A 16,017-nucleotide genomic window follows, 5' to 3' on the forward strand; every position below is an offset into this window, starting at 1 on the left:
ATGGCATTATCATGATTTAGTGCTCATGCACATGACTGTATGTATTTTGCGGTCCGCCAAAAAAATGTATGACATCCGTGTGATGCCCGTGTTACATCCGTTTTTTTTTTTTGGGCGGATCCAATGCTTGTCCTTGTTCGCAAAACAGAAAAGATAGGACATGTTCTATTTTTTTGCGAAACAGACTTGCGGACACACAGAGTCATTTCCGTTTTTGTTGCAGCCCCATTGATATGAATGGTTCCGCGTACGGGCCACAAAAAACGGAACGGACACGGACAAAAAATACGTTTGTGTGCATGAGCCCTTATATTGCTTTGTGCCTCTGCTTGACCTTTATATTGGGCTTTCTTCCCAGAGGGTCTATATACTTTTCTATGAACATTTGATAATCCGGCACCTAACAGGTCTTGTTGTTGGATTAAAAATTAAAATGTTTCATATTTTGAATATCTTATGGTTGATGTTGTTTTAAAAAATTCTCATCGTAAGTCATGGCCCTTAGGCTGCGTTCACATCTCCGTTTCGGAGATCCGGCTGCCTGATCCAATGCAAATGCTGGCTGTCAGTGGACAAGAAACCCATTGCATGCAACGGTTTTTGTCCGGCCGAAAACGCAGCATTCATCCTGAAAATCGGCCAAATCCCTGCCGGACCTCGGGGATAGGGATCCAGTGGTGACATTTGTGATCCGGCAGGATGTTCTGTGCCGGATCTCAGAGAAGAGACATGAACGATGCCTTATCTCTATGGCCGCTTTCCACAGGATTAGAAAAACATGGCTGCTTTCTCAAAACAGCGCCGCACCTGTCCACAGGTTGTGTCTGGTATGGCAGCCTCGCCTTATTCTCTTTAATGGAGATGAACTGCAATACCAGACACAACCCAAGGAGAGGTGTGGAGCTCTTCCTGGAAAAAAACTGCCGTGTTTTTCTAAATCCAGATACCCCCTTTAGGGGCCAATAAATGAAGATTATTATTATCTTTCATATCTTCTTCCACATTGCTATCCTTATTATCATATCCTCACCAGTAATGGAATAGGTCAGGCATGCTCAACCTGCGGCCCTCCAGCTGTTGCAAAACTACAACTCCCATCATTCCCGGACAGCCTACAGCTATCAGCCTACAGAAGGTCATGGTGGGGGTTGTAGTTTTACAACAGCTGGAGGGCTGCAGGTTGAGCATCCCTGGACTAGGTGTAACCTTATCGTCACGCTGCTCTGAAGCTTTCTCTTCCCCTTGCAGGCCGTGAAGAATCAGCAATATCGATTTAGTGTCATCATGAACGAGCTCTCCGCAACGGATAACGTTCCTTACATGGTCACGCTGCTCAGCGTCATCAATGCTGTCATTTTGGGAACGGAGGAGCTGAGGCTGCGCATACAGCTGAGAAACGAGTTCATAGGTAACTTCTCTACATACAAGCCGCTCTGCATGTTCACACTGGGCTATCCTATACACGGAGGATATCGCTTTACCTAAAAGTCTGTAGGGGATCAGGAAAACATGGCTGCTTTTGCAATGAGCAGGACCGTGGTACGGTTAGGCGGACGCCAAAATTATGCAGTGGGTCCGGATATGGATATAGAAGTCTATTGTTTTTGTTCGTGACGCCAATTGCAGCGTGCGCAGGGTACAGTCTCAGGGCCCTTTATGGTGTTGCAACTCACGGACCAGGTGAGGAATGCCAGAGTGGTATAATGTCTCTGTATAGCAGTAGGTATAGTGTCAACGGTGTCTCCTACCTGGGTACGGCTGGACTCCTGGATCCTGGCTCACTTGCAATAAATGAGTGTTGCTAGTAGGAGTAATTGAGGAACTTGGTAGCAATGAATGAGATCCAGACTTGAAATATAATTCAAACTTGTCTTTACTGGTTGCAGCAGTAATCCATGTCAGATACAACAATAGTCTTGGGTCCCAGCAGGCATTGGCAATGTATGGCAGGGATCAATATCTCTTCTGCTTCTATCATGTGCCTGGAGAATATGGCAGGAATCTGTATCTTCTGCTCTGTCTTCTGCTGTGTATGGGACTGACTAGCAAGGAATTTGGCTTCTCCTGGTCTCTGGATGGTACTCACAGTTAGGCTCCATTCACACGTCCGCAAATGGGTCCTCATCCGTTCCGCAATTTCGCGGAACGGGTGCGGACCCATTTATTTTCTATGGGGACGGAATGGATGTGGACAGCACACAGTGTGCTGTCAGCATCTGCATTTGCGGAGCGCGGCCCCGATCTTCGGGTTCGCAGCTCCACAAAAGATATAACATGTCCTAATCTTGTCCGCAGCTTGCGGACAAGAATAGGCATTTCTATAGGGGTGCCGGGCGGGTGTGTTGCGGGTCCGCAACACACCACGGACGTGTGAATGGAGCCTTATGCTCACAGGGAATGGTTCGTCCTGGAGATCTGGAGGTGGCTGCTCGCTTGTCACCAGTTGAGGCTGAAGGGCTCAGACTGGGAATGAAGATCTTTGGTCTCAACTGAGACAAGATCCTGGTTTGGGATCCCTATAACTGGGAGCTCCTACCAGCACAGCCTTCCCCTAGCCGGGGTGGCTGGTACTCTAACTGTAACTTCCTTTCCTCCCCATGAGGCAGGATGTGGGAACATTCCACACCTCCTCAAAGAGGGGGGAGCTAAACTGGAATGTACTATTCCAGTCTAGATATGCTAAACTGTTACTAAGGCCCTGCTGACACATTGCTGCCACCTGCTACAAATACATGTAACAGGCTTAGAAAATGCACATTTGTGAGAATGTGATGTTAAATTACACAGGATGAGAATGCAGATACACTTAACAGGTTGTAGCGGGGCAAAAGAGTTTAGTAACATAACTCTGGGATGTTACACTTTCTTCCAGAAACGGTGCAATTCTTGTTCATTGGCTGTGTCTGGTATTGCAGCTTAGGCCTCATGCACACGGCTGTTGGGCGGCCGCGGCCTTATTGCGGCCCGCAAACGGCAGGTCGGCAATCCACGGCCGCTGGCCGTGTGCACCCCACGTCACGGATGCGGACCAATTCACTTGAATGGGTCCGCAATTCCGGAGATACGGAACACCAGAAGCACTACGGAGTGCTTCCGTGGTGTTTCTTTCCGTTGTTCTGCACCGCAAAAAAATATGACATGTCATATTTTTTTAAGGTGCGGACTGACCACGGACCCATTCAAGTTGAATGGGTCTGGCCCACGGCCCAGATGTTGCCCGTGCATTGGGGACCGCAATTGCGGTCCCTAATGCACGGAACGGCCGCACAACGGCCGTGTGTTTGAGGCCTTAGTCTCCTTCCTGTATATGCTGCAATACCAGCCACAGTCAACAGACAGGAGTGGCGCTGTTCTTGGGGGAAAGAAAAGCAGATTTTCTTTTTTTCTAATCTTGGATACGCATTAAAATCCAAAAGAGAGGGCCCTAAGTAAGGCCTCATGCACACGAACGTATGTATTTCACGGTCCGCAAAAACGGATCCGCCAAAAAAACGGATGACGTCCGTTTGCATTCCGTATTTTGCGGAACGGAACAGCCGGCCCCTGATAGAACAGTCCTATCCTAGTCAGTAATGCGGACAATAATGGGACATGTTCTATTTTGTTTATCGTAACGGACATACGGAAAAGAAACGGACACAGAAAGAAAATACGTTCGTGTGCATGAGCCCTAAATGTGATTTACTTTCTATTATAGTCCATAGGAGACAGAGCCACAGAAACCACTGATTATAAAAAGCCTGCTTGCTTTCAATGAATAGGAACACTCTTGTATACAACCAGACTTAATGGAGGTCATTTACAAAGACCGTTTGGACCGTTTCACACAAGCGTGTGCAGTGCGAGAATCGCGCTCCGTGTGTGAGCGTGATCCAACGTTATGGACTTGCAGGAACGCACGGTATAAGGCCTCATTCAAGTGAATAGGTCCACATCTGTGATGCAGTGAACACACGGCCGGTGCCCGCATATTGCGGACCCGCTGTTTGCAGGCTGCTATACGGGCCGCGGTCGGCAACGGCCGTGTGCATGAGGCCTTATAGTGATTTATAATGCTTTGTGCCTCTGCTTGACCTTCCTTCCACAGGATCAGACTGACATAAAGCTGTCACTATGGTTCTGTAGCAATAGGACGGTTTTGATATGTCTCTATTACCTATCAAAAGTTATCTGAAAATTCAGACCCTTTAAAGGGGTATTCCCATCTTAGACAATGGGGGCATATCGCTGGGATATTGTCTGATAGGTGCGGGTCCCACCGCTGGGACCCGCACCTATATCGAGAATGGAGCGGGGAGCGCTGTGACTTGAGGACCCCAGATTTCCCGGGGTCCGTCCATCACCAAGCACTAACCCCCGCCTCTCCCATAGAAGTGAATGGGAGCGTGCCGCGCATGAGCAGCCCATGCTCCGATTCATTTCTATGGGGCAGGCGGCAATAGCTGAGCCAGCGCTCGGCTATTTTCGGCGGCCCCATAGAAATGAATGGGAGCATGCAGTGCGCTCTCCTTCACTTTCAGGGCTCCGTTCTCGATATAGGTGCGGGTCCCTGCATAGGTGTGACCCGCACCTATAAGACAATGGGGGCATATCCTAGCGATATGCCCCCATTGTCTGAGATGAGAAAACCCCTTTAAGCAGGGGCGTAGCTAAAGGCTCATGGGCCCTAGTGCAAGAGTTCAGCTTGGGCCCCCCCTTCCATCAGTGCTTTGTGGCCAGAGAAGCACAAACCTTTGTGCCATCCAAGGCAAAAATTGAAACTGCCCCCCCCCCCCATGCCAAATTCTTGACCTAAACCCTTCCCTCCAGCCAGAGGTGTAACTTGACCAGCATGCACTTCTATAAGGCCTCATGCACACGACCGTTGTTGTGTTCCGTTCCGCAAAATGGGGTTCCGTTGTTCCGTTGTTCCGTGATCCGTTTTTGTTTCCGTGTGTCTTCCTTTATTTTTGGAGGACCACCAGACATAAAGGAACGTAAAAAAAAGTCTAAGACAGGTTTGCCATGCAAATGATAGGAAAAAAACGGACGCGGATGCCAATCTTGTGTGCCTCCGCATTTTTTTGCGGTCCCATTGACTTGAATGGGTCCGCAAACCGTTTTCCGCGAAAATAAAAGGACAGGTTATATTTTTTTGACGGACTGGAACCACGGATCACGGACGCGGATGGCAAACTGTGCATTAGCCGAGTTTTCAACGGACCCATTGAAAATCAATGGGTCCGCAGAAAAATGGCGCAACGGACACGGAATAAAACAACGGTCGTGTGCATAAGGCCCAATACCGGTGTCTTCTTATGCAGCACAAGGGTCTTTGGGCCCCCCCAGGCTCCTGGGCTCGGTAGCGACTGCTACCTCTGCACCCCCTATAGCTACGCCCCTGCCTTTAAGCTTTAGGTATATAAAACAGAACACGTTCTTTAAATTCCCATAAACACAAAGAGAACTTTTACCAGCTGCAAGAAAAAAAAAAATGATCCATAGCTAAAAATCCTTGGCCCCCAACCATAGGTGTGAATTTCCCTCCCCCCGAAATATTTTTCATACATTTCCTAGCAAACTCATTTGAAAGCAAAATGTCTCCCTCTAGTGGTGAACTAGAGGTAAGCACCTAAATGGATTTCAATTAATCAGAGCACTTCCACACCGCACCTGGCAAACCAATCCAGGGTAAGATCCCATTTGAGTGACTGAGCTCCAACAGTCTGGAAGAAACACCAGCAGGTCGGGTCTGGAAAATAAAAGGTTCTGCTAAATTTTAGAAAGTTATAGTTAAAAAAAAAAAAGTCCAATTTTTTAATTAAAAAGAAACAGCACTTCTTATTATATAGTCATTATTGGAACAGGTTGGGCCCAGGTCCATCAGCTTTAAAACAAAACTTCCCACCTGCAATCTGTAACCTGGCTCCAGGTGTGTGTAGGTCAAGGGCTGAGAGTCAGATCAGTCCATGGTGGGTGGTGTAACGTCCGCACGGTTCCTGGGACTGCAGGAGGCCTCCATCATTTGGATGTCATGAGTCATTTGCAGCTAGGGTTGGTGCTGCCTACTGATGAATCCTGGTCACAGTAAGTTATCAATATATTGTCTATATGTGCGGCTTCTGCAAGACTCTGGTTGTTCCTTATTTGTATCTGTTTCTAGGAAAGCTGGATGATGGTCAATATGGCTCCTAGGGGCGAGCAAAGGGATGCATTGTTACATAATTAGTTCGTTTGGACTGTAAGAAAGCTGGATGGATGAGACTTATGGGAGCTGTAAGCGTAGATGTATTGTCACTCTGCTTTCCCAGAAACAGATCTCCTTGGGAAATGGCAGAATGCGTATGTCAAATTTCCTCTATTCCCCCCCCCCCCCCCCAGCTGTTGCAAAACTACAACTCCTAGCATGCCCTAATAGCTGTAGGCTGTCCAGGCATGCTGGGAGTTGTAGTTTTTCAACAGTCTGCACGTTGGGCATCCCTGCTCAGACGAAGAAAAATATGTCGGGCCTGGGGTGGAGTAGAAATCGGACATATTCGGGGATAAAAAAAAAACGGCGTTCCTACATAAATATATCGGAGAAACGTTGCAAAAGTTAGAAAACTTCTGAATGACTTTAAAATTTCAAAATAGTTGAACGAGGCGCAAAAGGCTCCAAAACCAGCGCAATTTCAGTAGTAAATGCAACTAAAAAAAGAGACTGTCTAAGCCTTGTTTCACACTAGCGTTTACAGATCTGGCAGGCTGTTCGCGGCCGGATCCGGCATTGCCAGACGCTGCCGGAATGCCGTCCAGTCCCATTAACTATAAGTGTTTTTTTTTTGTTTTTTTTAATTTATTATATATTTTTTTTTTTTTCACGTCCGATTCCCGGTATCCCATGGTGGAACAGCCTGCAGGGAGGCCGTAACGGCAGTGTGAAACTGTAGCCTAAAAACAGGCGCAGACACTGCAGTAAATGGGCCCCACTGCTTCTTCAGTGTTCTGTGAATTACCGTGTCACGCCCTGAATTAGGTATTTTGACTAGCGTGCTCTTTTAATGCATTTTAATGTGTGTGTGTGTGTGTGTGTGTATATATATATAATTTTTTATTTTTTTTTATCTGACTGGCATGATCAGTCAATGGTGTGCCTCTCCAAAGCAGTGTGTAATACACTGGCGCCCATAGAGTACATTTAAATTTGCGGTAGAGTACGTCTAGTCAGTTTCAAGCAGTGGACCACTACTATAGGGCATGAGGATCCTGGTACCTACCCATGCCTCCCTAAGGCCTCATGCACACGGACGTTGTTTTGGTCCACATCCGAGCCGCAGTTTTTGCGGCTTGGATGCGGACCCATTCACTTCAATGGGGCTGCAGAAGATGCGGACAGCACTCCGTGTCAACGATGGTTACCATACATTCGGGGAGGATGGTTGTAAATTGGTTTGTGCATAGAGAGGTACAGTCTAGGGAGGTGATGTAGGACCTGCAGCAATGGCGGAGCGTGCAGATTGATTTTGATTACGGGGGACATTTATTAAACATAAATACGCCTAAATTAGGCGTATTTTTGTTTCAGATTGCGACGCAAAGGACTTCTCTGGGCGGGGAAGGGGATGCCTTTACCATTTTCATCGCCTGGTTTAGGCGTAGAAAATGGTCTAACTACAAAGACTCGTGCACACGGCCGTTGCCCAGCTGTGCCCGTAATGCGACCCACAATCCGTAAGGAGCGGTGCAGAACGGAGGGACGGATCTGGATCCGACTACGGCAATCGCAAGGATGGTACATTGGGGACTGCAAATTACGGTCCCCAATGCACAGAACAGCCAGCACATGTTCATAAGACAGAAAGGAGGCTGTGTTACGGTACATTCAGACGTCGGTAGTGCGTTGCGGATCCGCAATACACCCGACCGCCACCCCCATAGAACTGCCTATTCTTGTCCGCAATTGCGGCCAAGAATAGGACATGTTCTATTTTTTTTCTGGGGGCACGCTCTGGAAATGCGGATGCGGAGAGCACATAGTGTGCTTTCCGCATCCATTCCGTCCCTATAGAGAATGAATGGGTCCGCAATTTGCGGAAAGGATGAGGACCCATTATACGGACGTGTGAATGGAGCCTTACATGTAGAAGCGGCGGTGGATCCGACGAAGTTATGTAGAGGCCGGCGCCTCTAACATAACTCCAGCAGATCCACCGCCAGGTACAGGGATTATTAAGACCATAGTCTTAATAGATGTGCCCCTATCACTAGAGCCTATGGGCGGTCTTACACTGCCTGACGGTTTGGGCTCTTTGCACCAGTCTGATTATACAGGCCAATGCAAGCTTTGAATGTGTGAGGAAGGAATGCAACCCAGCCGTTCCTGCCTTATCCTCTTCCATTCATTCGGGGAGACGTGCTGCCTGCATTCGGCATCTTTCATCCTGATTGGCTGTTCGATTATACGAGCCAATCATCGGGAACAACCTTTTGTATGGATGCTTGTTCCCGGTAAATGGCCCCAAATTGTGCGGTGATGACCGCACAGATGTCATTCCCATTACTTCATGATGTCCCCGCTTGCTCTAGGACTTGTCCTGCGGGATGTCTTTATGTCCGCACGTCCTGTATGATTGTAGCCATTAAGCAGACGAGACCCTTGAGACTGAAGTAAACAGATGTTTCCTTTCCCCTAATGAAGTTTGTAATGTTATTAAAGGGGTTGCTCAGGAATTTACAATCGCTGGCCTAACCCTTCGATAGGCCATTAGTGCCTGATTGGTAGGGGTCCAACACCCCGCACCCTATCCGCTGTTTTGGGGTAGCTCTAGCAGCAGAATTACACAGCTCCATCCCTTCTGTAGCGGACAGAACTGGTTACTGAAGTTCTGCTCCTGCCGGAGCCACCGCGTGACGGCTGATCAGCGGGACTGCAGTGTCGGATCGCCGTTGGTTGATCAGATATTGATGGGCCATCAGCTGCAAAATTTCTAGACCAGCCCTTTAATCAGATGTCTGCTACCATGCACAACCCAGGGGCCAGGTGCATGCCCTTCAACATCCCAAAATCTAAATTAAGCCCCACTTCCCTATGGCAGATTTTTCACATGCCCTAATATCACTGAGAGCCCCAGCACCCCATATAATGTGCAGTAAATTTGGGGCGTGACCCTTCTCGCTGGATGTTTGCTGTGGGCAACAACGGGTCCGCCGTATACGGGCATCGGCCGTGTGCTCACCGCATCACGGATGTGGACCCATTCGCTTGAAAAGGTCCATTGTGGAAAGGAGGCACGGAAGCACCATGGAGTGCTTTGTGGGGTTTCTATCCGTGCCACCGCAACGCAAAAAAGTATTGTGCGGATGGATCACGGACTCATTCAAGTTGAATGGGTCTGGATCTGTCTGCGGAATACGCACGGATGTTGCCTGTGCATTGGGGACCGCAAATTGCAGTCCCCAGTGCACGGAACGGCCGATCCACGGCTGTGTGTATGAGGCCTAAGTCCAATGCATTATGGGGTATAGGACTATTGCATGATGCGTATTCAGACCCAACAGAGAGGTCTATTAAGTCATAGCATACACCCAGAGTAATGTTAATATCCTTCTGTATTGCAGGTCTTCAGCTGCTGGATGTGTTAACGAAATTAAGGTAATTACGTAAAAGGCTTGACGGCCGTAATAAAGAGGGTGTAGAACTATTTTACGAATCCATAACCAATGAGTGTTCTATTTCCAAAAAGTATGTAGCAGAGCTCAGTTTTTCTGCCACTACTCCTGGTGATTCAGTCTGCTACATCTGTGTATGATATCAGGAAGATGTCATAACAATAATAATGCAGTGCATTAAATTATATATTTTTTTAAAATCTACTGTATATAACTATAGAATTTTATATATTAACGGAGTCCTTAGGGGGTAGACTGGTGTCTTGAAACACAGGGTGACAACCCTTGTAGGACCTTGAATAGCAGTCACAATGGTAGTCACACAAAGCACATAATCACTGTGTTTGTTTTTATTTAGTTTTTTTGTTGCAAGCTCACTTGTGACTTTTTTTTTGCAACAATTTGCAAGTGATATTGTGTAGCTGTACCCATAAAGGTTTATATTAAAAAAAATCTACTTTTTTCCCCAAACCACCTGCCCACATGTTGTCTATCCTATTGCCGCTTATTTACATTCACTTTAATGCAACTAGGCTGCAATACCAGATACAACCCATTGACAGATGAGGCGCTAATTTGGGAAAAAGACGTCCATGTTTTTCTAATGTTGGAAACCCCTTTTCATGAGTGACCCTATTACTAACCACTGAAGGCCACAACGATGGCAGTCAGACATATTATTTCTATTGCATTCGCTGAACTCTACTGGATAGGTTCTTCTTGACTTCATGTTCTTCACTTTTGGTTCAGGGATCATGAGGATGAAGACTTGTTAGTTCAAGCTACTGTGTTTGAGGAAGCCAAGTCAGAGGATGATGAGGATCTCCTCAAGATTTACGGAGGAATTGATATGAACAATCACCAAGAGGTTTTCACAACACTCTTTAACAAAGTACGTGTATTCTGCTCTGTGGTTTACCGGATCTTCTACAATAAGACCCAGTCATGAAGAACTCATTGCTGATGTTACATGACATCAGGGTCATCTCCAGGAGATTCTTGATGGGCACTCTTTAAGGGCAGAAAGGATCACTACTGATCAGATGTATCATTACTGGAAGTAGTATAGTGATGTCCACCATTTGTAGTCAATGGAGCAGCCAAGCTCAGCTCCTGGACACAATACACAATCTATATTGGGGCCACACTAATAGATACCAGATAAGGTCCTGCTGTCTTCTTAGGTAGCAGATGCAGATATGACTATATTGGTCATTAATAGAAAATATGAAGGCGTTTCATCTTTATAAACCTTCTTGACACTTGGAAAGTACTGGGTCTGCTCAACTGGGAAGTGAGTAGGACACTGGGTTTACACCAAATTTAGCAGGCAATATGAAATACTGCTGCAGATACAAAAGTTATCCCTTCATAATCTGGTCAATGTCTTCTCTATTGTTACATTTCCTTGGCCAATGGTCCAATTTGATCCACCATACAACTTTATGAAGTGTGCACCATTTCTTTGGGAATGTTTTTATGTCTGTTTGGTGTCTTGCAGGTGAGTTGCTCACCATTATCGGTCCAGCTACTCTCCATTTTGCAAGGTCTTTTGCATTTTGATGTTTCACATCCTTCCAGCCCATTACTTTGGGAGGCCTTGGAATTTCTGGTGAACAGAGCTGTTTTGCTTGCCGATGACTGTACGTAATTCCTACAATTCATCAAGATAATTTTTTGCTTACATTACATTGTACTGTAGTCTAATTACAACTTATTTTGTTCATTCCTACAAATAGGCAAAAGTAACAACCTTGCGGAGGTCATGGACAGACTTTTAGTTTCCAAGAAACAAAATAAACAAAAAACCAAAGATCAAAATGTCGAGAGAGTACACAAAAGTATACAGACAGATAAACCCAAAGATGATCCTTGTAAGGCACATTCAACTGGTCATAAGACAACTGAATCCCCAAAAGGTTTTCAGCAGATGACCGTTTCAATGATTGAAAACACTTCAACTCTTTTATCTGGAAGCTCTCCTCCTCCATTGCCTATGGACCAGTCTACATCATCATCTCCTCCTCTTCCCTCGATACAGGTGTTGCCTCCACCACCACCACATCTTCCTGGCTTGGATGGTTTTCCATCTCCCCCTCCTCCTCTTCCAGGTGCTTTGGCATCACCTCCACCACCACCTCCTCCACTTCCTAGTATGGGGGTCTTGCCTCCACCGCCACCTCCTCTTCCAGGAATGGGGGGAATGCAACTTCCTCCTCCCCCTCCCCTTCCAGGCATGGGTGGCCTACCACCCCCACCCCCTCCCCTTCCAGGCATGGGTGGCCTACCACCCCCACCACCTCCCCTTCCAGGCATGGGTGGCCTACCACCCCCACCACCCCCCCTTCCAGGCATGGGTGGCCTACCACCCCCACCACCCCCCCTTCCAGGCATGGGTGGCCTACCACCCCCACCACCACCTCTAGGAGGCTTTGGTGAGGAAATTATTGTTGCACGTGTTGATTATTCTTTGGGTTACGCAAGACCACCCTTCATCAAAGTTAACAAGCCATCATTAAAAATGAAGAAACTAAACTGGCAGAAACTGCCTCCCAACGTTTCTAAAGGTACTATATCTCTTTTGTTTGTTTTATTTCCTTTTATATATCAGAGGGTCCATTATTTGTTCTGAACAAATATGTAAAGGATCTCATGGTCACAATTTTTTCCCTTTTAAGATGGCCAGTCTATGTGGTTTTCACCAAGCACCATTGTAGAAACTCCAGAGCCCAACTACTCCAGCATTGAGCAGCTCTTCTGTCTTCCACAAGCCGCAGTCAAAGACAAAGCAGCACTACCAGTAAAGAAACCACCAAAAGAGGTACTATATCCCCATCCCTGGAGTATCACGGTAACGTCTTAAAATGTTCATATTTTATACTTTTTCTTTTTCCAGATTTCATTTTTGGATTCTAAAAAGAACCTCAACTTGAACATATTTTTGAAGCAATTTAAATGGTGAGTCAGACACTTATGGGTTTACGGAAGACCAAGGATTTTACTGTGGTCAAGTTCGAAGACCTAATTAATGGCAAACATACAGCCCCAGGGATGTTGGGGTGCTTGACCTGTTCCTTAAATGGTACATCATTGGTGGGGGCCCTGTTACACATTTTGCATTGGGCCTAAGAGCTTCAAGTCGCTGAAGTTTTATTTGTACTGAACAACTGTGGCCCGGTATACCGTTTCCTGAGGCCCATTTAGCTACAGCTTGTCCTACCGCTATTACTTCTACAGAGTAGCTACACAGATCAGTGTAGAAAAGGATACAATGTATACTAGTGCAAACCCTACTTTGAAGTATCTGTAGAAATTGACCATATTCTTTGCACCCGGGGCAGTCCCCTTTCCTGTAACCCCATGCCTGACCCCTGGCTCTGATATTTGCTTTTTTGGGTTGGTTGATTTTAAGTATTGTTTTTGTAAAATTTTATTTTATTTTTTTATCTAGTCCCAATGAAGAGGTAATTAGACTGATTGAAAAAGGAGATCGCTCTAAGTTTGACATTGAACTTTTAAAACAATTCCTCAAGCTGCTTCCCGAAAAACATGAGGTAAAGGCATTTATTATCTGTTGTCTTCCTGGCTGTAAAATCGAAAAAAGCCACACTGTTTTGATCTTGGGGTAACATTTAATTTTAAGGCAAGTTGTCAAACTACTGGTGAGTGTGCATGAGGGGCATAGGTAGGCATCATACTATTTGAGGTTAAAAAAAAATAAGCAGTATATAGGGGTTTAGGACTTTTATCACTCTATAATTATGGTTTTCATACAGGTCCTGGGGCCTGAAATGTCTCTTGTGTCTGGAATATAAAAACTACACACCAGACTACAATGGACTAATGCTGCTGATTCATTGCATCTCCCATCATGGGAACTCGTTAGCGGGAGCGGCGTTGCCGCAGTGATGTACAGTTGAAGCCGATGTGACCTGTGGTTGGCTGCAGCGGTCATGGGACCAAATAAAATCACAAACCCGATAGTTACAGATCCGACAGGCTGTTCCCCCTGCCGGAACCATTAACACCACTGTAAAACAGGCCGTGCATGTGTTTTTAACGCATGTGAAGGAAAATGGCAACCGTCAGTGAAGAACGCATTGCATCCAGATGCCTTCAGTTTTTCACGCAAGCTCTATTCGCTTCTATGGGGCTAGAGCCGCATGAAAACTTCACATTATAGAACATGCACGCCCATGCATGTACATAGACCCATTACAATAGATGGGTCAGGAGTCAGTCTGGATGGGATACATTCACACCAAGCATCGCAGATGGGAAAACTCGCTCGTGTGAGAGCCCTAATGTGCAATCCTTTTAAAACAAGCTTGTTATTTGACTTTAGGTCATCACTTTCTGATCGGTGGTGGCAGGCTTGGACTGGCCCACAGGGGTGCACCGGTGGGCCCCTGAGCAAGGTGGGCCCCTAGTCTCCCACCCCTGCACAAGTGGCACATAACACATTAGATTTACTTCACTATACATATATTCAATGTACAGCACCTCAACCAGCCTATATTCATATAAAAAAACTTGTTAAATTATTTAGTATATTTGAATGTATCCGTACGGTGGGCCCCCAATATAAATTTTACTAGTGCCCCAGTCCGACACTGGTGGCACCGGTGAGATCAGCAGCCTCCCCACAGCATACCAAGCACTATACGTGGTATGGCAACCAAGGCCCAGTCACTTGAATGGGACCGAGGTGCACCTAGGCCATGTGATCGGTGAACGTGAGGTCACTGGCCTCGGGAAGAGACTGCAGCACCGCAACCTCTTCAAAACAGCTGTTCGTCAGGGGTGTCGGTTATCAGACCCACCACTGATCTAATATTGATTACCTAGCCTGAGGATAGGCCATCAACATTGTCCTCCCAGAAAACCCCCTTTAGTATCGATTGCCCTGAGGTGCATATTGTAGACATGGCTGTCATGGATAGGACACATGAAATAATCAAGATATGAACAAACTCGCTATCTATGTTACCCAGTTTTTGTTTTTCACCAAGTTTTTAGTACTAGAATTGTCATTGTTATATGTATTAGGCTAGGTCTACACGACGACATTTGTCGCGCGACAATTTTTACAATGGTATTCTATGGTGTCGCACTGCTACATGCGACATACTGCGACACGACGGTCGGGGAAAAAAAACATTCAAGATGGATTTTTCTGCGACTGTCGCATGTTGCAGTGCGACACATAGACTACCATTATAAAAATTGTCGCGCGACACATGTTGCAGTGTAGTTGTGCCCTATGTGTCGTGCGACGCATGTCGTCGTGTAGACGTAGCCTTATTCTGACCTCATACAGAACCATACACCAGCGTATGGACTGTCTGATAGTCTCCTATATGCAGCATGTCAATAAGGACTGTACTTTTTGCTTTTAGGTAGAAAATCTGAAGGCTTTCCAAGAAGATAAATCCAAACTCTCAAATGCTGATCAGTTTTATTTGCTGCTTCTCGGTGTTTCCAAGTAAGTAGTTTTAGTAGTTATTGTAATGTGCAATTAGCTGAAGGTCTCCAAAAGGACTGATGGGCAAAAATCGTCACCATCCCATAAGATAAAAGTTCACACTACGTCCTGATCGTCCATTTGCCACATGTGCTGGGAAAGGTCCCAGTGTGTCCGTTAAATGGACCCAGTAATGAAAAAAGTGCCGCAGTCAGGGCAGGAATGGGTTAATTCGCAGACTGCAGACTCATTAAGAGTGCTCCTCTACTAGCTTTGACACTTTTAGGCCTCATTCACACATACGTGGATTTTCATGGACCACAGTCCGTGAAAACCCGTCCTACTGAGCGCATGGCGTCATTGTTTGCGGCAACACGAAGCGCATGGCGTCATAGCACCCAATGACGCCGTGCACTCGGCAGGACGGCAGGCTGGGTTTTCACAGTCCGTGAAAATCCACGTATGCGTGAATGAGGCCTTATACTGCGATGGTTTGTTGTAGCACCCTGCTGCAACAATGCCTCGCAGAAAGACCACTTCTGCTGGTCTCTGGGAGACTGATTGTAACCGCAGCTGTCTAATGGCAATGTGAGTCATTGGTCTGACAAGTATTAGTCGGATATATAAAGTAGTGGAAATTGCATCAATCAGTTTCACACAACCATCACTGCTAAAACATAACCTTTATTAGATACTTATGAAAATGCCTATGGGGACGAATCGTTGTATGGCTTGAAAATATATGGTAAACAAGCAATCAAGACTCAGTGTGAAAAGACCCTAATGGATTGCTGAGATATTTTTTTTCCCCACCCAAAAAAGTGCCACTTTTGTTCAGAGTCAGACTTGCCCACCAGAGGATCCTTTAGTGGACCCCGGCCATGGTGCAATAGTGAGCCCCAAAGGTCCGGGGAGGCATCAGTTTT

The 16,017-nt window shown here is 46.3% G+C and overlaps 1 protein-coding gene across 5 annotated transcripts in view; it reads left to right on the forward strand.

Moving 5' to 3' along the window:
• Nucleotides 1-16,017, forward strand: part of INF2 (inverted formin 2) — a 74,761-nt gene that overhangs the window by 40,207 nt on the left and 18,537 nt on the right. For 4 of the 5 annotated variants that reach the window (XM_040412472.1, XM_040412471.1, XM_040412474.1 and 1 more), the window contains exons 4-12: nucleotides 1,249-1,408; nucleotides 9,577-9,610; nucleotides 10,378-10,519; nucleotides 11,129-11,270; nucleotides 11,367-12,194; nucleotides 12,306-12,448; nucleotides 12,524-12,585; nucleotides 13,079-13,181; nucleotides 15,027-15,112. In XM_040412472.1, the coding sequence (XP_040268406.1) occupies nucleotides 1,249-1,408; nucleotides 9,577-9,610; nucleotides 10,378-10,519; nucleotides 11,129-11,270; nucleotides 11,367-12,194; nucleotides 12,306-12,448; nucleotides 12,524-12,585; nucleotides 13,079-13,181; nucleotides 15,027-15,112 (1,700 nt within the window). Of the gene's footprint in view, nucleotides 1-1,248; nucleotides 1,409-9,576; nucleotides 9,615-10,377; nucleotides 10,520-11,128; nucleotides 11,271-11,366; nucleotides 12,195-12,305; nucleotides 12,449-12,523; nucleotides 12,586-13,078; nucleotides 13,182-15,026; nucleotides 15,113-16,017 lie in introns of those variants that run through there. The other variant, XM_040412476.1, reaches the window with a different exon arrangement.

Source organism: Bufo bufo, chromosome 11, assembly GCF_905171765.1.
Source record: "Bufo bufo chromosome 11, aBufBuf1.1, whole genome shotgun sequence".
In the NCBI taxonomy this organism is placed as follows: Eukaryota; Metazoa; Chordata; class Amphibia; order Anura; family Bufonidae; genus Bufo; species Bufo bufo.